This window comes from Arvicanthis niloticus, chromosome X (genome assembly GCF_011762505.2).
Source record: "Arvicanthis niloticus isolate mArvNil1 chromosome X, mArvNil1.pat.X, whole genome shotgun sequence".
NCBI classification, from domain to species: domain Eukaryota; kingdom Metazoa; phylum Chordata; class Mammalia; order Rodentia; family Muridae; genus Arvicanthis; species Arvicanthis niloticus.
In genome coordinates, this window is record NC_047679.1 from 63,395,891 (window position 1) to 63,418,914 (window position 23,024).

Genomic DNA, 23,024 nt, shown 5'->3' on the forward strand with positions numbered 1-23,024 from the left:
CAGAAAATCCTGTGCTTCACCTGCTAATGCCTCTCTACTTCCCACTCCCTCATTCCATGAAGAACAGGGATCTTTTCTACTTCCCCAGAAGCTCTGGTTCCACCGTGTGCCATGTTGGAAACATGGTGTGTGACCTTTCCCAGGGCTCCTTTCAATTTAGCAACAGATGTTTAAGACTCCTCCATGCATTGTAATCACTTCATATTGAATTTCTTTTTAAAATTTCATCTCCTTTAAATTTTTAATTGTCATAAAATATTTATTGACAGGTTATGGTAGTAAATTTGATAGTATGTAGTAAGCAATGATTAAATTACAGTAAGTAGCATTTTCGTTTCCTCAATTATTTTTCATGTTAGGAATCTTCAAATTCTTTTGTATCTATTCTGAAATGTATTAGTTAAACTGAATGCTATAGGGTATTAAAATTACTTCCTCCCCTCTATAAAACAGAAAATAGTAATAAGTTTATCAGCATAAAAATCAGAATAATGAGCTTTACAGTATGCAAATTACTCCCGATTTCCAAAATGAAAAAAAAAATATAAGCCCAACATTATTCTCTTTGGTTAATTAATTCAGACTCTTTCAAAACTGATTTTCAAACCATGTTGAATGTTTTCAATTAGAATATAACATGCAGAATATATCTCTGTTATATCTTTAAGTACAATTTTTAATCTTAATATACTATATGCATTCTCTTAAGACATTTAAAATATTATATTAAAAATGAAATATAATAAGAGATATTCTTGAAAATTAGGTCAGTAGAATATATAGTCTACAGAAGAGGAAAAAGCCCAGGTATGCCTCTAATTACAGCACTTAGAAGACAAAGGCAGGAACACTACAAGTTCCTGTCTCAAAATCTATCTATGAAAGAGATAGAATAAGATATATTTGAAGTATTTGAATGTATGTACACATTTGCTGATACATTTACTTCAGTTTGTAAGTTAACAGCTTGATCCTTTATTTTTACATTGAAATATTATATCCCTTAATTTAGAGTCACTTACTTTATTTAAACTATACTAGTCCAAACATCTCTGTAAAAAACACCTCTTCAGTTCCTTGATTATAGCTTTCTAAAACTTAAATATAGAATGTACTATGTCCTGAAATCATATGTAGCTTTTTGAGATTATGCCTCTCAGTAAAATGTCCTTGTCATCTACCCAAATTATAGAGAAATTAATGATTCTATCATTTAATTGCTCAGTAGCCCATCTCATGGAAATTACAGTTTGTTTATTTATTAATCTCTTTAAAATATTAAGGTTACTTCCACTCTTGAGCTACTGTAAAGAAATATGCTTAGAAGTCCAAAGATTGAATGGTTTTATAAAATTAGATTATAGAACACTCTGAAAAAAATATGAGGATGGAGAACAACAGGCGTCTGAGAAGTTACTGGAAGGTAAAAGCTTATTGCTTTTTTTCCAGATGTAACATCATGTACTTAGTTAATTATTTTAGTCTAGAATAAAGCTAAAATCTACTATTTTTACATAAATTACTTTTAAATTAGGACAGTGCCTCTACTATAGATTTTTTAAATGTACTCAGAATACATTGAAACTGTGTAACCTTTAAATTAATCTTGGTCCACTAACTACAAAGAAACGTAACACAAATGAAGGCTAAAAAATGATAGTAGATCTAGAAAAATATGGACTAGAATGATAAAAAATAATTACATGTGAGCCTAGTAGAATATAAGAAAACTTACATACCTGTTAACTTGATATGTCCTATTTCGTCAAGCAAGATGCTGTAAATCAAGATTCACATTCAATATTATGAAAACAAATAATAGAAGCATAAATATAAAATTAGGCACTATTTGACACGCTGGAAAAATTTAAATTATTAATTTAAAACTAAAGCATATTATCAAGATTATTTTGTACAAGTAAATTTTATGCAACTGTATCATTCATATGACTGATTTTCATATAATTGATAAAAGCTTAATGATGTCTAAATATATTTCAGTTCAAAAAATGATATACATACACACATATATAGACACACACATACATATATATATCTACCCATATAATGCTTATATGGGTAAAGTGGCAGGATGGCTTAGCAGATAAAGGCATTTGCCATCAAGTTTGACAAACTGAATTTGATATCTGGAAGTCACATAATATAAGGAGAGAACTGACTCCTACAAGTTGTCCATTGACCTCGGTATATGTGCCACAGCATATGCATGTACATAATTACACATAGAAGCACACACAGTAAACAAATATAGATAGCTTGGATACAAATGGAGAATAAAGCTTTACTTCTCTGGCTTCAGGTCTCTATAAACAATTCCCAATCGATGCAGATGATCCAAAGCTAGGGCCAGTTCTGCAAGGTAGAATTTCACATCTTCCTCTGTAAAAAGAACCTAAAATAAAAGAATAATTTATCATTTGATCTTTCTTTTATATTATGTACTTTTTAATTTATTTCATTAAAAAACCAGTAGACAGACAAATCTGGATGAATTATAAGAAAATAGGCATAGTTAAATTTTGTGATTGGTACAACCATTTATGTAGCAGAGAATTTTTCTTTTTTGTTTTGTTTTTATTTACTAATCATTTTATTTGTTTACACTTCAACTGTTATCCCCCATCCTGGTCTCCCCTTCAGAACCCCCCCACTCCATTCCCAGCCCCTTTTCCTCTAAAAGGGTGCTCTCCCACCCACCCAGTCCTGCCTCACCCCTCTAGCATCCTCAGAGAACTTTTCTAGATAAATGATATTAGTGTCTGGAGAAAATTCTTTTTTACAAATATTAGCAACTTAAACATAATTCTTCCGAAACATATGTTGTTTGTGTATCATCTTAGGTTAAATGCACTTCAAAGAATTTGGATTTTTAGTGAGTCTCATAACATCAATATCAATTTTGATACATAGCATTGGCATAGTGACTGTATTCAATCAGGGTTAATTGAAATATTAGGGATATTTTGTTTCAACACTTGTACTTTCATTGTTTCTACTATTCTCTCCTTTACCACCTACTAGCACTTCTCAGAATTTCACCTTTTAAATCCACTAATTCAAAACTTCTACTCTACCACACGTGAAATTAATAACCTTTAAATTTGAATTTTAAGCATACATCTGACCTAAATGGGATCCAACTCTTCTCACCTGTAAGTAAAGTTTATGGATTTAATAGCACTGGATTTCTCAATATTTGTGTGTTGGGGAATAAAGATGTTAAGACAAAGTAAAAAGCATATGGAATTTAAAATCAGAATTAGAGGTTTAGGCATGTCATTTAACACTCAGGACCTGAGTTTTTAAATCTTTAAAATACAACCAATAGCTACTATATTAAACTAAGAACATGATTCTAAGAATCATGTTCATTTAAATGGAGTTAAATGTACAACTATATGGAGATACTAGTACAGGATTACATCAATATTCACTCATAGCTGAGTATTTAATCTATACACACATTTGCAACTACTCAATCATTACACATAAATTTTAGAGTTATCAAGGGTTTTCAGATTGACCAAAATAGCTTTTTCTAGAAATGTTCTGCTTTCAATACTGAAATGTGGCCTATTTGGAAGGTTCAAATTTGAATAATATACCATAGTTAAATTTGCCCATTTAGATTACAGTCACTGGATTTCACAATGCAGATTCATGCTACTAGTAAAACTGAAGAAAACAGAGTTAATATTACTCATTATCTAAATTTCAAGGATATTTCTTTGAATATTCTAATAATCAAAGTATTAAAATATTATCTTTGACTTCTACTTTTTACTCATTTAACTTCTGTGGAAGAACAATCAAATGGCCACTGAGATCCAATATATGACAAAACTCTAAATATCACTTAGGTTACTTACACACTATGTCAAACATACAACCTCATCCTGTTGCTGCCTTTGTAGAAAGCCTCACAAAAATAAGAAACCTACTAAAAAGTAATTATGTACCAGACGTAATTATGTGCCAGGACTATATACTCCTTCCTTTGTTACAGTCTTCCAAAAACTATAACATGCCATTATTAACATCTTACACACGGAGAATGAGATTAAGAGAGACTAAGTAACTTGCCCAAAGTAAAAACTAGTAAGTAAGAAACATAGCATATAAACTAAGGAATACCTGTCCCTAAAATATGACCTTTTCCCCAGAAGCCATTTGTGTTTCACTTATATTTCCCACATATTTTAGGTTCATGGCTAATAATGACTTCACATTTGCTAACTATCCTACTCATAACCTCTCTCAAAATAAAAAGTCACCTAAGATTCCAGTTAAAAGAAAAACATTATTAAAATGTAGCTCAATAAAATATGTGTATGGAATTGTATACATTAAGATACTTGAATCGATACTGCATATATAGAAATCTCCTTTGTTTCTAGTATCGAAAGCATACTCCTATACATTTCAAACTTGTTTATGATCATTATTAAATTAGTGCATATTAATCATATCAGCTCACTATGATTTAACAAATGTTCTCATTCTGAACAATTAGGTTATTTCAAGTATTTACTCCTATAAACATTATAAATAAATAAATATTCTCATATATGCATACATCTTTGTATTTCACCAGGATGTATTTCTAAGTAATAAAACAGTAAATATTGGGTCAAGAAACATAGTCTAGATTCCTGATTTATACAATAAAATTACTTTCCAGTAAGGTTACAATAGCTTGCATGCCCACCAGCAATTTTTGAATATATTAGCCATACTACATCTATTACAGAACCAAATTATCCTTTAATGAAATTTTAATTTGATATAAAAGAATATCAATTTTCATTTAATTTAAATGTATTCATAGACCAAGGAGATTTTTTTATACCTTGTAGCCTTTCCAGTTTTCATGAAGTACCAGCAATTTGTTGTCTATTTTCCATTAACCTACTGTTCTGTGCAATAGGTTTAAGCTCTTAAAGTATTAAGAAATCATGTCTTACAGAGGTCCTGAGTTCAATTCCCAGCTACATAGTGGCTCCCAACCATCTATGCTGGGATTTGAAGCCGTCTTCTGGCATGCAAGTGTACATGCAGATAAGAACACTTATACATAAAATAAACAAATCTTTAAAAATGTCTTTATCACATTAATTACAAGTGCTTTTCTAATATGTGCTGGTTTTGATAAGTAGTTAATTTTATATAGTCAAATTTATTTTATCTGTTTGTTTTTCCCTTATTACTTTAAAGCTTACCAAATGCCCATTCAATAATAAACAACTAAATTATATAGCTACACTTTATTTTAGAATATAGTGATTACTTCTAAGATATAGTTCTATTATATAGGTAAAATTCACTTGGTGTGTGGTCCAGATAGTGTTTATATTACTTTTGAAATATCTAACCAAATTCTCATAAATTGTTTTCATTGAACAATTTCCTTTCCAAAATATATGGTTCATCTTTTATTCATAATCTTATGTGTTTATTTATATATGTATATATATATATATATATATATATATATATATATATTCATAGGCTATACAGTATGTTCTTGATCATGTGTTTAAACTATAAATTTTGCTTACAGAAACTCTCTAATATTTTAAAAAAAGTTATGATGGAACACAGCTATAATACTAACACTAAGGATGCTGAAGTAGTAAAGATTTTATGTTAAAGGCCAGCCTAGCTCTAATAGCTAGACTCTGTCTCAAAAAACAAAAAACCAAATGACGAAGAAGTAAACTTTAAGAAAGTATCTCAAAAAACAAAAAATCAAATGACTAAAAAGTAAACTTTAAGAAAGTATATATCATATGACGTTATTGGCATGTGTCTCCTTATCTAGATAAATTGCGAAATTATACTGTCAATTTGTATGTGTCAAATACTGAGTGTGTCACAAAACACAGATTTCTACTGAGATTTTGTCTGAAATTTTATTAAACTAGTGATAAACTAGTGAATGATTTTTTTTAAATGTTAGCTTTACAATAATAAATTGAAGATATTTTCTTGATATTAGCAAAAACGAATGTTCTGGATCAAAATTGTAAGTGTTTATGTATAAATTTATTTGAGTGTATGTGTTTGTGTGCATTTTCAGAGAGAAAAAATAAGGCAGGTACTTTTATTAAAATATAAGGAACAAACATTATAAAATTTCTTAATACATACTAAAATGAATTTTAAAAGGCACAAATAATTCTTCCGTTTGGATTTCTCAACTTTTTATTCACAAGTGAAGTATAACCAACAATCAACTACTTATAAAAAGCTGCCTATAGAATTAATCACTGAATCAGTTTTTTAATGTCTATTCAATAAATAAACTAATTTATTGTCTTTTGGGAAATGCATTTAAAATGCTTGCTCTTACCTAATATTCCAGACTTAGGAATGAAAACTTACTGACTGCATCTCTGTGCTAGTATGAGTTTAGATAGTCCCACATCGAGAATGGAAGTCTGAAGAGTTTAAAAGAAAATTAGAAATGACTACAGGTAAGAATTTTTCATAAACATTTGTGACAGTTTATAATCTAACATAAGAAATAATGAATGCTGGAGCCTTGATATACCATTGTCCCTCTATAAGTTTCTTTAAAATTTTCCCTTGGATGAGGGTCATAGACCCTATTATATACTAAATTATGTCCTACAGTACAAAATATATGGTCATGCATGCCAAGTTCTGCACTGGAGGTAGACAGATATAAGCCAGAGACCTCAGCCACTTAACCAATGACTAGCATGCCATAAATACATTGTTCCTTTATCACAAGTTCTTGAGCTCTGGGTATCAATGCTTTCCTACATGCAACATTATAACTTCTGGAAGTTGGATGTTGAACTACAGTCATCCAATTAAAACTTTGCTAAGAGACTATCATTTCAAGACAAAATAAAACAGACAAGAACAGAAGCTAATTTTCCTGCCTGAAACATTCAAAACACAGGACAAAATAGATGGAATGATATTTCTCAAGACACTGGACATCTAGTAAAACAAGAGACAGTGAAATACTAAGATATAAGTAACAAATGTGGTATATGTCCTATGACTTTATTAGCTTACTGCCTGGAAAGTTTCCAAGCAGTAGTGCAGGGATATCTAGCTCAATTGAAGCTCAGAGGTTTTCTGAAGTAATGAATTAGAGCCAAGAGTCTTGGAGAAGAAAAGAATTCAGAGTACCGAAGCAAAGGAAACTGCAGAACAACCTTCCAAGATATGTAAACAGTTCCATGTATATAGATGGGGTCCATAGAACATGTGAATGAGGACACTATGCTGAGTCAGAAAAAGGATCAAGAACACAATCCTTGCAACTCACATTGAGCAATGAATAGCTGCTGTTATCTTCAACTAGAGCAGAAAACATCACACACATACAGTTGGAATAACCAGAAGGAAGTTGTTTTAATAGCAGGTCAAAATTAATCCTAATTAAGTGTTCAAGTCCACTCTAACAAATTTTAAAGAAGACATGAAAAGATAAAACTATTTCTATATTTTCAAGCAAGCATCAGTGTATTTCCAGAAGCACAAAAATATTCATCATCTAGTACATTAAATTTCACTAAACTGCCCATATATAAGAAATTCTCAATCATGGATCAATAGAAACTACCTGAGCTCAACAGGAAATATAGTCTTAAAGGATTAAAAGAACCCACTAAGCTCAAGAAGATAAAGGACATGCCTTGTTTGGAAAATAAGATAATAAATCATAATTCCAAGGATGCCATTTAAAGAAATTAGGAAAGGCTTTCATTTGAATAGTGAGGAAAATTAACCCCATACTAAATGTTGTCCTAGTCCTAAGTGAAAAAGCTTAAACGCAAGACCTAGAGTTGGGGGGGTACAGGTAAAGTAGAGAGTGGGTCCCTACCATATAAGAGGCTCAGTGTTTTATTCTTCAGTGCTAAAGATATAAAGAACCCATGTGATCAAAATGACAAAACATTTATCATGAAAGAAAGTTAAATTCACAGTATCTACCTAACATCCAATACAAAGTCATAACTATGCAGTAGGACACACCTTTAACCCCAACATGTTGAAGGCTGAAATGGAAAGCCTTGGCTTCACATCAGTCTGGGATACACAATAATATCTACCAGGTCTAGAAAAAGAAAGGAAGGAAGGAAGGAAGGACAGAAGGAAGGAGGGAGGGAGGGAAGGAGGGAGGGAGGGAGAGAGGGAAGGAGGAAGGCAAGAAGGGAGAGAGGGAGGGAAGAAGGGAAAGAGGGAGAAAAAACCCTTGCAATGCTGTCACTGAACTATAAAATAAATCATGAAAAATATTTAATGAATATGGCAACTGGTATTAAGACCATATGTCCCTGACTCCAAGTTAAAAATTCACATTATAAAACTTATTAGAAATACAAAATAACAAAATAAGAGTCCATTAATGCTACCAAGCTAGCAGCAGAACCAAAAATTAAACTGTAATTATTACTGTAATTGATTAAAATATAAGTGAGATGGTAGGCTTAAAGACCACCATATCAAAATATACAAACATATATTAAATGTAATAAGTCTAATAACTCACTTTAAAAAGCCCACATTTTCTTTTTCTTTTTCTTTTCTTTTCTTTTCTTTTTTCTTTTTTTTTTTTTTTTTTTTGGTTTTTCGAGACAGGGTTTCTCTGTGTAGCTTTGGCTGTCCTGGAACTCACTCTGCAGACCAGGCTGGCCTTGAACACAGAAATCCGCCTGCCTCTGCCTCCCAAGTGCTGGGATTAAAGGCATGTGCCACCACAGTCAGGCTAAAAGCCCACATTTTCAAATTGGAAAAAAAATCAAGAATGTCATAAGTACTTCTTAACTGCTAAAAATAAACCATAATTAAAGAGAAGACACCAAAAGGTTATACTGAGCTAATGCTGATTTTTAAAAAGAATCACCAAACTACCAAAGTAAATCATTTAATAATGGTATCATCTCCTTATCAAGAAAGAATACTACCCATAAATTTTTCTTTAAAACTTTGATAGAAATTGAAGAAATATATAAATATGTAATTAGAATATTTGATGATTCTAAAATATAAAAACAAGTATAGTACATATTACATTCTCAATTTCTAAAGCAACCATTACTAGCCAACCTGATCCAACAGGTTGGTTCATATTTAAAGAACCTTCCACCACCCAACAAGAGATTACACATTTTCCTTATACACAAATGGAACATTTACATATATATACACACACATAGATGTGTATATATATACATATATATGTATGTGTGTGTGTGTGTATATATATATATATATATTGTTCTAAAGAATATACTAAGTCTAAACAAATTTAGGGGGAGTCAGGCTATGAAAAGGTATCCTTTATGACTACAGTAGTATTGTGTTAGAAATTAATACAAATACAAATGTCTGGAAAATAACCATATATGCATAAATTAAATATCATCTTTTTAAATACACAATGAGTCAAATAAAAGAAATGTTAAAGTACATTAAACAAAGTAAAAGGGCTAAAATATCAGGAATAAAATTAAAGCAGTACTTAGTTTGTAATACTAAATAGCTGCAAAAGTTAGTAACTACAAAGTAAGTCGTAATACAAATAAAAGAAATAAAAAAATAGAACTATAACAAAAATCAATGATGCCAAAAGCTTGTATTATAAGAAGAAAATTATAAGGCTGATAAACTTCTAGCAACGCCACGAGGGCCAATGAGAAGACAAACTACCACCACAAGGAGCAAAAGTCATACATAAGAAAGGATTCTACAATGATGAGAGAAGATAATAAGGGAATATAATAAACAGCTGTGGTGGCTTGAATGAGAAATCTCATACCTGTTCGTGTATTTGACACTTACTCCTCAGCTGTTGGCACTGTTTGAAAAGGTTATGAACCATTTTTGACAAGAGATTTCGCGGGAGAAAAAATATGAGGGCAGGCTTTGCACATTTATAGCCTTGCCTCACTTCCACCATGAGACAAAAACTTTCTGCTCCCTACCCCTGCTGCATGCCTCTTTTGTTATGTATTCTCCCTCTGTAACTGTTTGCTAAAATAAACTCTTTGTTCTAGAAGTTCCTCTTGGTAATTACATTTTAATACAGCAAAAGCAACAACAAAATAACTAATACAAAACCTATAGCTACAAATATGATGAAACAAACACATTCCTTAAAAGACACAAGCTCATACATAGTTCACAAGAACAAACAATAGTTTTAAATCTGTTATATAAAATGACTTTTGGTTTAAATACCAAAAAGAACATTTTTGGCCAAAACAACTTACCAGTGGAAGTGATTTCACATATTAATTCTATCAATCATTATTAGCAATTAATAGTGAATCTAAATAAACTCTACTGGAAAGTTGAAGAAAAATCGTATTCAAAGGAAAATTCTTATTCAACTTATGAAGCAGGAATTACTCTTGATACAACAAACAAATAAATATGGAAACATAAAACAAAATAAACACTCTTTTATGAAAATAGTTACAGGTATGGAGAGATGGCTCAGCAGTTAAGAGCACTGACTGGTTTTTCACGAGTCAGGTTGGAATCCCAAAACCCCCATGGCTGTATATAACTATCTGTAATTACAGTTCCAGGGGATGTTATACCCTTCCCAGTCTCCACGGACACTACCTCAACCTGGTACCCAATCGTTCATTCAGGCAAAACACCCACATATAATAAAAACAGAAGAAAAAATTAAAAATAAACACAAAATGTACTAAACATTTAGCACACATCCAATGATATTTTTAAGTAATTATACCTGATGTCTATGTGGCATTCCTTCAGAAATAAAAAAAAAAATTAAGCAGGAAAAAAATCTCAATTAAATGCACATGACAATATGTAACATCTATTAAAACATCCCCCCCCAATATGAGATGATAACTCAACACAAAAAAAGAACACAGAAATATACAGCTTTACATTTTATACTGAAATTAAGCTTCCCTCTATTTTGAAGCAGCAAGAAGATAAGAATGTCTGCTCCCATCAAATTTATTCAACATCAGAATGAAAGTTCAAGCCACTGTTAACCAGTCACAAATAAAAGAAATAAGTACATGATATCTAAAGATGAAAGAAGTAAAGCACCTTGTCAAAAGTAATTAACACAAAAGCTTTTGACATCTACATAAAAAGCAGCCAGAATATGTAAATCTAATAGATTATGAGATACAAACTCAATATAGGAAGGCTATTGTTTTTCCCATTGAAAATGAAATTAAAAGAACTATTCTACTTACATCATTAAAACAGGAAGCACTAAAAGATAACTGATAAAAGATGTACAAGCCCTACATGCTGGAAAAATCACTGCTAAAATTAGGCAATTGCTAATAGAGTGGGAAGAGAAACCATGTTTATAGAAAAATCAATGTATTTTAGATGTCTGTTTTGTGAAAAGTGATTTCCAGGTTGAGTGAAACCCCAACCAATTTCATGTAGGTATTGTTTTAGAACGTGGAAAGTTGACTATAAAATTAATAAAGAAATGTAAATGACCTACAAGAACCTAAACAATTTTCACAAGAAATGTAAAGCTTATGGATTGTAATCACTAACTTCCATATATATCATAATGAATCAGTAGTCAAGACAGAGGGGTACTACCATAAAGATTGACAAATGAATCAGTGAACAGAACAGAGTATCCAAAGATAGGCCTTCACATATATGATAATCTGATTTTTACTGAAATTATAAGGTAATTCAGTGAAGAAAAGATAATTTTTCCCAACCATGATGCTAGAAATGGATACTTCTATCAATTTTAAAAAGACTTCTGCACACAACTATACATTAAAATAACCCCTAGTGAACTAAGACTATAAATATAAACTATGGAAACATCTAGAATACACAGGAAAATCTTCACTTAGAATTAGGTAAACAATTCTTAAATGGAATATTAAAAACCATTAATTTAATGGGAAAATTATAAAACAGACTTATCAAATTCTGCTGTCAAAAGATACAAGACAAAAAAGGCAAAGTATAAACCAGAAGAAAACCTGTATAAACAGCATATATTATTAAAGACTTACATCTAAACTACATGAGGAACTCTGGAACCTCGAGAAGAAAACAGACAATTCAATTTAAAATGGGCAAATGTTTTAACATTTTATCAAAGAAGATAGACAGAAAATAAATGCAGAAAAAGATGCCCAAATCATTAGCCTTTAGTGATGAAATTCAGAAATTAGGTAACATATATATTTACCAGATGTTCAACAAAACTACATATACAAAAAGACAAAAAAAAAAAAAAAAGAAAAAAAAAAAAGAAAAATGATCATACCAGGTATTGGCAAGGATGTGAAGCCAACTGAAATTCTTATATGACACTGTTTGAAGTGTAAAAATTATATAAGCACTTTGGAAAAACAGTTCAGCTATGTCTTCACAGTTACAACTTACACCTACCATGTGACCCAGCTGTTATATTCCTAGATATTTACTCATGAGAAATGAAAACATATGTCAATACAATCATTTGTACATGAATGTTTACAGCAGCTTAATTGGTACTATCCAAAAACTGCAATAACTCAAACATTCATCAACAAGTAAATAAACAGAACATAGTGCATCCATACAATGGGTATTGCTCACCAATTAAAGTGAATGAACTGGTACACCAAACAACATGGATAAATCAAAATAATTATAATGATTTAAACCAGACAAAAAGAAAATATATTATGATTTTGTTTCTATAATCTGTTAGAAAATATAAACCAAATAGTTACAGCAGAAAGAGCAGGGTTGGGATGAGAAGAAACATTACAAACTTTCGGGAATAATATATTTTATTTTAATAATGGTCTCACAGTTATATGAAAATGCAAAATATATCAAATGTATTTATTATTTTTATGTCATTTATGTATGACATTTATTGTATGTCAATTATGCCTCAGTAAGTCCATTTTAAATGAATAAGCTAAACACTATACCAAGAGGCATTTAGGTAGCTTGAGTAGCCAAAGTCTATGCTTGTTCCTATCTACATCACTCAGTTCTTTATAATGATCTTTCATCTCAGAGAAAAGTAACTTTAGAGTCTGAGATGATCTCAAAGACATAATAAAGCATCAACTGATATATCATTAAATACTATATATAGTGATAAAAAGCTTAAGATTTCAAATTTCTACTGGAAAATTATATAACTTTTTAGGTTTGTTTGAATAAAATACACTAACAAATTTATAAGGAAATTCTCACCTCTTTGGATAATCTTGTGAAGACATCTCCTCCTCTGAGGAAATCCAATATTAAGTACAGCTTCCCTTCAGTCTGAAAAGCTAATTAGAAACCACAATGGTGTAGCAGTTAAACTCTGCCATAGTTTTATATAAACATGTTTGCAATTTTATTAGCAAATATCATAAAATAATTATATATTAATATGGCCCATTGTCAGATAATATAGCAAAATAAAACCCACTATTTAATCCAGTTTAAAATAGGTATATATTCCTTTCCAGGACATATTCAATCTTGAATGTGGCTTTACATAAATATTTTGCCACAAAAATTTTCCTGATAATGAAGTATCTTGTTCTAGTGCAGCTGCCTATGTTTTGTCTCCCAATCTTATCTATTACATTCTACAAAGCTCATAAATATGGTGACCTCCTCTACTGAGCCTCCCAACTCATCACATTTCCATACAGCATCTTTAATCTCCAGTCCATCAAAATTACGATGACTTCTGAGATTTAATTGTGCTTCCTGCCTCTTTTGTGGTATTTATTTCACTTTCCTTTGCATATTCATTTACAGTTTCACTTTTTACATTACTACAAATTATGACTTTGTTTCACTTCTGCAGCCCACTTCATTTAATACAGTATTTTGCTACAATAGGGGTTTATTCTAAATCTCATGGCATGTCAGTGATTCAAAGAGGTTCCAAAATACTGCTACTTTTATTCCATTATGAAAGAATTAAAAATTAAGGAGCCAATTATCCCAGTTTACTGTGTTGAGTTGGCATTGTACAGAAATTAACAGCCATATTAGTCTAAAAATGTTGAACTTAATTTTTTTTCCATTTGTACAGGGGTAATGCACTGTATTAAATATGTAAGGTCTTATCTACGTGGGTTTCATTACAAAAACTAATAAAGTATTCTCTAAATAATGAAAAAAATTTAAGGAGACAAAATTTCTTGTAATTTATATAAATTGGATAAATATTTAAAAGACTTTTTGTCCAAAGTTACAGTAAAAATAAATCAGTATATGTTACATTTTAAATGCACAAAATTAAATAGTATGGTAAACTGCATTAATTTTTATTTTGATCTATTTATTCCTCAGTAAAATCATATCTATAAATCTCTTTGATATATTACCAACAGAGACATGATTCAAATTCATAAAATGCCTGACTCCAAACTTCCCTCCTGCATTATTCCTGCTGCTTCTTACTAATCTCACCTCTTAAGTATTACAAAATAGTTCAAACTATATAACCACATAGCTAGCTCTCTTGATTAGAGCCAAAAATACTGTCCTTGTAAATAAACATCTGAATGTTTTATATAAATTATTATAGTAGCCTATGATCACTGGAGGTACTCCTTCATCTCACCTAGAAATACTACATTTTCTACATTTTTATTCTTTATGAATTTCATATATGTATATAATGTGTTTCCTTCTCTCCAATTCCTCTCATAGCCTACCACCAATACTGCCTCCCACTTTTATATGCTCATTTGAAGTTTCAAGTTCACATAGAGTTACTAGTATAAGCATGGGTGTAGGGCCATCTACCAAAGTATGGATACTCTTAAGAGACTACATTGCTGAAGAAAACTGACTCTACCAACAGCTATCAATTGTCAAGGATTCATCAGCCATGAGGTGAGACTTCAAGACCTCCTCCCTAATACTTGATGGGATTTTGGAAGACATTGTCATGTTGCCTTAATTAAGTTAACTAACTTAAGACAATGAGTTTAACTAAAAGCTAGCTATTAATACATGTTTCAGGTATATTTTATATTGTGGAATATATTACAAAATGTTTATAGTAGTATCTGAAAAACTTTACAGTTCTCTAATTCCATAAATAAAAGCATTGCTTACCATAATGCAGTTTGACGATGAATGGATGATTCACTTCTACCAGGATATCCCTCTCCATCTTTGTGCGAACACGGTCTCGAACTAAAATCATAAGGACTGAAATATTATACTTATTCATAATCTTAGTAAAGACCTGTCATTTACTAATCAAAATATAAATATATAAATAATTTCATAAGTAAACAATTTAATTAAGTCTGGATATTCCTAGATAATAATAACCATTTTCAAAAACCAACACCAACAGATTTAGTTTAAATCTAGAGATAAGCTAAAGTGGCAATATTTGGCTAATATGTATTTCTTTAAGTTTTCATGTGAAGTAAAACTGAACTTAATAGTATCCTTTGTGCTTTTTCTCTTTGTCCCTCTCCTCTCTGTGTCTCTGTGTCTCTGTTTCTCTATCTCTTCCTTCCTTCCTCCCTCCCTCCCTCCCTCCCTCCCTCCCTCCCTCCCTCCCTGGGCTTTATGAATTCCATGCTGATCTTAATATGGTATATAGGGGAGGATGATCTTGAACTCTATCTCTCTAGAGCTAGGATTATAAGTACATAATACATCAGGGTCAGTATTAATTTTATAAATCTAAAAGATAGTATATAATTGTAGGAAGTAGTTGGGCTTTCTAAATGTGCAACACCCAGACAAAAAGTAAAAAATAAAGATGTCGAAAGAGTAAAGATTTTTTAAAATGTTTAACTACAGACTAAACTGAATGAAATTATGTTACACTTTCTGATATTAAACTTTTATTCAGATACACATTCAAGAAATTGTTATTACAGCAGGGCATGGTGGCGCACACCTTTAATCCCAGCACTTGGGAGGCAGAGGCAGGTGGATTTCTGAGTTCGAGACCAGCCTGGTCTACAGAGTTCCAGGACAGCCAGGGCCATACAGAGAAACCCTGTCTCAGAAAAACAAAAACAAAAACAAAACAACAAAAAAAACCTGATATTGTTATATAATAATAGAGGACCCCACAAGTATCTATTGATAACTAGAAAACTGTAATAATTAACACTGCTAAAAGCAACGCCCCTTACAACTATTCCCCTTACAAGCAATATGCAGCATATTTCTTAAAACATGTTTTGCTAAATTCTATTCTAATAAACTTTCTAATTCCATACCTTTCAAAGAAGCTTTTCTTAACACCTTCATTGCATAGAGTTGCCCAGCATCAGGACCAGTTTTCTTTCTAACAAGAAAAACCTAGTAAAGGGAATATTTTTAAGTAAATTCTGGAGTTCCAGTCACTTTACAACTTTAAATATATTTTATTTATTCCTGTGAATTTTATACAATGTATTCTGATTATATACACCCCTATTCTCCCCAATTTGTTCCAACCCCATTATATTATATTTCTCCCAATGCCATTTTTTCTTTTAATAAAGAACTTAGCCAATTAGCGCTTCTAGCATGTGCATGAGTTTAGGGCATACTATGAGAAATCCAGCACCCTCCCAACCACATCTCTGTGAAATTTTGACTGACTTGATCCAGAGCATGTCTTATACTGAAAACCACAGTTCCTATGAGTTCATGTATGGATCAATTTTATCATATCCAGAAAATACAGTTTCATAGTAGTCTTCCTCAACCCCTGGCTCTTACACTATGTTTGTTACTATTACAGATGTCAGAAGATAACAAAGGAGTGTACATATCAAAAACCCAAAACGTGGGATGAAATCATTCTTTTTTTTGAGATTATAATATATTTGAATCAAGCACACCCCTCCACAAACTCCCCTCCAAATCCTTCTATATCTCACTAGTATTCCCTCCAAACTTGAAGACATTTTTGCTTTCTGTGCCCTAATTATACATTTTTGCCCTTTCATCCTCTGTTATAAAAACATACAAATGTAGTTATACTACAATTTATAATTAGGCACTTTATATTTGCTCACATTTTCCTTAATTCAGCAAATCAAACTGTGAATATAAGTAGACAAGCTTTTTGGGACATACAAAAATTTGTGATTTAAGAGATTAGTAACAAAATCAAACATAGATTTTAGGCCTTAATAAAGAACAAAAAATGCTATTGCCATGAATATTCATTTGTTTTAGAAGTTCTTGGGCATTTTATTTTATAACAAAGAATAATCAGAGGCGATGTTTACCTGCCAAGTAAAATTAATCATGATAGTAAAAAGTATCTCAATAAAAATATGAACAATAAATCCTAATGTTACCAAGTGAGCTTAAATATCTTTCCATTTTTAATTTTCTCAATTAATCAATTGTGCTTCATATGACTTTTTATTTGAATTGTTCTTTTAATCTTCATTTCATTAGACCTTGTTTCACTAATGTACAGTTTTATATGACTTTGGCATTAGTAGGATTTTGTTCCCATTAAATAGACTAAAACATTTAATGTCATAAAACTACATGATCTAAAACTCCTATTGCTTATACTTCAGTAAGTCTGTACATCCCAAAGTTTCTTGGAATTGGGCCTACACTTATCTGATTCACAGCCTTGGCCAGATTCCTGAATATGTTCACCATATAACAAGTCACACCCACACAATGCCTACACAAATGATGCAATACAGACAAGCAAGTATGTTCACATCCTAAGAAGCAAAACAAATGCTACCTTCTAAATATTTTTTGGTTGATAAACTACATAAACTTCACTATTTTGTATCTTAGTACTATGAATTTAAAAGGGGTTTCAATGATCTATTTGTTAAAAATTCCTATACAAAGTGTTCTATGAATTTACAGACTAAACGTACAACTTTTTAACAGCATAGTGTTATATTTAATATGAAGATGTTCTTGAAAATTAACCATTTACATTATTTTCTTTATGAAGATCAATAATAAAAGTTTATCTTGTCTGTTTAATAGGTTTCTACCTAATAGAGATTGTTAATACTAATGTATTTCTTTATAATTTTTTCCAATGTCATTCCTGGCCTACTTAGACTTTCAGGCCCAATGTGATACAATTGTAAATAACAATGTGTATTCTAGGTTTTGTGTAATCTTTCCTACTCTATTATTTCTGTTTCTGTCTATATTGCCACTAGCTTTTATACTCTTGTTTCAGTTTTTGGGTTTTATCCTCCCTTTGATGTTTGGATTTGAGAATGGGTTGCATTATGTACCCATGCTGGGCACAAACCATTCTGCGGCCCCAAGGCTGGGCTTAATCTCAAAAGAAGCCTTCTTCCTCAGCAGCCAGTATGCTAGGGTTCCAGGCAAACAACAGCATGCCTAACTTGCTTTCTATTTAGATTGTTATTTATCTATGGAATTCTTAAATCTTTTATAAGACAAAGCAAGAAATAAATTCTCAGATGAAGCTATATAATGACTTTTAATAACCTGAAATGTTTCTGTGGATTTATATTTGTCAAATATTTAAGCATTTATTAATTTGATATTAAAAACTTCATCCCTGTTCTAAGTTAATATATACTCAGAAACATTAAAAATAAAATTATATAGAATATATATACTTAATTTACAAGTTACTTTAATAATACTTCGTCTACAAACACCAGCAACTTAATAGAGCCTCTTAATTTTGGTTTCTGTCTCTGTCTGACTTTGTTTTCTGCTGTTGTAATAGATACCATGTCAAAAACAACTTGAGGGTTAAAGGGTTTATTTGGCTTACACGTTACAGTCCATCATGGAGAGAAGCCAGGACATGAGCTCAAGGCAAGAAATAAAGCAGAGACCATGTAGGAATGCTGCTCACTGGCATGCTTCCTCCAGCTTGTTCACCCACCTTCTTTATATAGACTAGACTCACCTACTTGGGTATGGTACCACCCACAGTGTGCTGGGTCTTCCTACACTGACCATTAATTAAGATAATACCTTACAATCATGCCCACAGGCTAAACTGATGGATGCAGTGTTTCAACTGAGGTTCCATTTTCCAGGTGTCTCAAGCTGCAACCAAGATCATCCATCATACTTACCTTAAATCATTCATGGACAAAGCCATCTCAGTTTGTCTTTTCGGTCCTACAAATATTTCTGTGTTTATGATATACCCTATATCATATAGATACCAGACTAATTCAAATCATTAATGTCTAGATTATATATATATATATATATATATATATATATATATATATAAACTACTGACACACTCAGTAAACTTCTTTCCTTACAAATGTTTCCACCACCGTATTCACTACCTGATTACCTTGCTTTTCCTCTTTGTAACTAAATCTCAGCTACTGTGATATTTTCTTTCTTTCCCACAGATAGTGATTATTTCTGTCTTTCTAACAGCTACTTATTATATGAATTCAATAATTTTCATGTTCTAGATTATAGGTATACAAGATTCAGGATCCATATCCATATACTTCCTTTCCAAGAAACAGATTACAAAATACTTAATAAATAATGAGTATATGAATTAATTTTCTCAAAGATTCTTCAAAGCAAGAATCTCACATGATTCCTAAATCACCTATGCTAGTTCTATTTTGCTGTAAGAGATGATGGGTTAATTTATGAGTCCATACATGAATTACAGCATAAATTCTAAATTTTCATGCAGAGCTAAGTTACAGAGACAAAAATGACCAGGAAAAATCACAAAAAGAACATAAAAATATCTTCATAAGAATCAAGTAAATATATTAGACAACCAACAAAGAACATGCCATGTTTTTTACATAGAGTAATATAAGCTCAGGGGTTAGAAAACCTTGACTGCTATAGAAGAGTATAAAGAAATCTGAATAAAAACAGAAATAAAACAAACTAAAATGTCACCTTTTGTGCATCCTTTGAGACCCATAGAAATAATTTGTACATGTGTATACACATTTTTGTTAATTATCAAGAAAAACAAATGTAGAAAAAGTATTTATTACCTTTCCAAAAGATCCCTGACCAAGAACCTTGAGCAAGTCAAACTGTGCAGGATCTGCTTTCTCATAGCCTTCTTTAACATGCTGTATAATAGGTATCTCTTTAACCAAATCTTCCCGCTAATAAAAACAAAAACAAAATCCAAATACTCATGTGCAGGTCCAACATCTTGCAATTAGTTCCATTTCAAAACAACAACAACAAGAAAATCACCATAAGTTATGCAATACTAAATTCCGTAAGTCAAGCACTTCATTTTATGGACTATTGATATTCTCATCTCCTGACATAACAGCTCTGTGTATATATCTATATACTTTCCTTTCTTGTGGGTTTTTGTTTGTTCTTTGAGGCAGAGTCTTGCTATATCTACCCAGATAGATTGAAATTTCCTTTGTGGATCAGATGGGCCTCAAACTGTTCACAATCCTCACTAAAGTATAGCTTAAGAGACAGAGGCAGAGAAAGTAGAGATAAAACCTTGCAAATTGTGACACTGCAAACATAAAAATCTCAAAAGTCCTTTTAAATAGTATTTTACTCCATTCTTACGTATTTTAACATCTAACTAGTCAGATCAATGCAAAGCAAATTTACAAAAATATGATTTATGAACTCAAAATGATCCCTAGCCTTAATTAATCTGAATATAATCTATATAGAAGTCTCCTACCATATGTATGAGAAAGAAAGGAATCCTCCCAGGTAGTATTTCTACCCTATAATAGAAGACTCCTCTCAGGTTTAAAATTACACACAAGTGAGTTGTAATTCTAGTCCCTATGGAAAGCACTAAACTAACTAAAAGAATTTTTATTTTTTAAAATTCACAGGAACTCCATATCACAAAACAGCAAATCTAAAGACATAATATCTGATTTATCCTTTTCACTGTCCAGAAAACAAAATCAATACTTTCAACACTTCAGTTCTATAATGTCTAAAATCAAATGTTATTTATCTATCGGCCCTTTGATTCTCTGGTTAATCAGTCAATGTTGGCTGTGGTTAATGTGGACCAGAGTACGGCCCCAAATAATATCAATGACACAGAAAACTCAGACATTCACTCTCAAGATAAGTATATCAGTAGAGGAATTCTAAGTATTTGCAGTCTCTACATAAAAGAATTAGAAATGATTAATAATTCTGAAAGAATATTAATGGATGTCTTATACATCAAAATAGAACAAATCCCCTTATATAGTCAGTGAATTAAAGCATGCTTTACAACACAAAGTAAATTAACCTATAAAGTAAGTATCTTAGTTTTTTAATAAAATAAAAATATTAAAATTCAATATGAATATTTTAATGGGGCTTGAACTTAAGGTACCATGCATAGGAGCAAGTAAGTCGTCTACTACTGAGCTACAGCCTCAGCCCTTGAACTGCTGTATTTTTAAGTCTACAAAAGTAGAATAAATATATGTTATGTGTATTCAAAAATAATATATTTTATACTGAATTATATTTTTATTATATAATAGAACTAGGAAGACAGTAGATCCATTTTGGTCAATGTAATTGTGTGAATATGTACTAAAATAAACCTTGTAATAAATGTATCAAAATTTCTCTACTTCAGTAGAAATTGTGACATATGTTTGAATATTTTCATATATAATAATTTAATTATTCACTAATTCAACATAGTATTTCCTAGCTAATAATCTGTATTACCACATCTTAGAGACACACAGGCAAAATTCACACTTGAAAGTACCAACTTTTTTAGAATATAATATCTTCCCTTCAAAGAAACAAAAGGAAAAGAAGTATATGAGAAGCTAAATTGAGTCCTTTCAAACTTGATGTGTTGAACTGGGACATTTAAGAAGATAATTATGATAATATAATAATTTATGGTTGTGCCTTACTCCAAAATGACTGATGATAATCTTTTTTAAAAAGCCCATGAAACACACACACACACACGCACACGCACAGGAAGATGTGCGCAATATGAAAGTATCTACAAATCCAAGAGAAAACCCTCAAAAAAATCAATTTTGCCAACACCTAATGTCAGACTTAATAGAAGTCCATAACTGTGAGAAAGTTAATTTCTGATGGTTAGGACACTCAGTTTGTGGTCCTTTGTTAGGGCAGTCCTAGAAAACATATACCTACTCTGAGTTGATGTGTGAAAATAAAGTTGTTATTGAAAAATAAAAACTTAATAACATCCAGAGTTCATATTAAATGGCAAATCTGAGGCACAAGTGAGTCCAGTGTTAGATAGTTTTCCAAATCTCTAAAATATATTCAATATTAAGAAAAATTTTAAAAGTCTCAACCATAAGTTCTATATTCTGGCCAAGAATACTATACCACTAGAAAAAAAAAGCCTTGGTAGGCACAAACAAATTAGTCAAATATTACTTCATTCATTTGACAAGTGATTTGTTTATGGAGAGGAAATCAGCATTTAGCATGAAAAAAGAGATGACCACAATCTAGTAGCAATCTATTACAACTCAAATACAGCAGCTTCATAATACTATAGAACAAAAAGCTAACCAAAGATGGATGTCTAAGGCTGAAATATACTGGGGTTTACGTAATAATGTAGTATCCATCTATTCAAGCATTTGTTTTATTTCAAGGCAGAAAGGCTATTTTGATAAAACAACAACAAACAAGAATAAGAAAAAAGAACAAAAAAGACCCCACAAAAATCAAAAAAGCCTTAAAATTCAAAAAAACCATTTTGCTGAAATACATGTGGAGAACATGTAGAGAATAATATAATGTCACTGAATGTCATGCCAGATATCAACATTGTTTGAACAAAGGCTAACAATAATAATAATGCAAATAACTATGTGACACTAGCTTGAATTAAACACATTAAAATAATGAATACATTGGAAAATAAGCAAAATTTATACTGATGATTAAAACCTAAAGGACGGCAGCCAACTCATTCTTACTTGGGGTGATTTATTCTAATTACAGCAGTCTTTATTTCCTCATCTATAAGGATGGAAATGAAACCTTTATACATTTCAGAGCTCAGTCACATAGGTTTTTTT

General features: G+C 31.1%; 1 protein-coding gene across 3 annotated transcripts in view; it reads right to left on the reverse strand.

The window, feature by feature from the left end:
• The window catches only part of Rps6ka6 (ribosomal protein S6 kinase A6), a 98,666-nt gene that overhangs the window by 33,618 nt on the left and 42,024 nt on the right, over positions 1-23,024 (reverse strand). For all 3 annotated transcript variants that reach the window (XM_034486115.2, XM_034486116.2, XM_076919114.1), the window contains exons 5-10: positions 19,989-20,105; positions 16,248-16,329; positions 15,115-15,195; positions 13,240-13,319; positions 2,307-2,413; positions 1,740-1,777 (exon numbers count right to left, since the gene is read on the reverse strand). In XM_034486115.2, the coding sequence (XP_034342006.1) occupies positions 1,740-1,777; positions 2,307-2,413; positions 13,240-13,319; positions 15,115-15,195; positions 16,248-16,329; positions 19,989-20,105 (505 nt within the window). The remainder of the gene's footprint in view (positions 1-1,739; positions 1,778-2,306; positions 2,414-13,239; positions 13,320-15,114; positions 15,196-16,247; positions 16,330-19,988; positions 20,106-23,024) is intronic.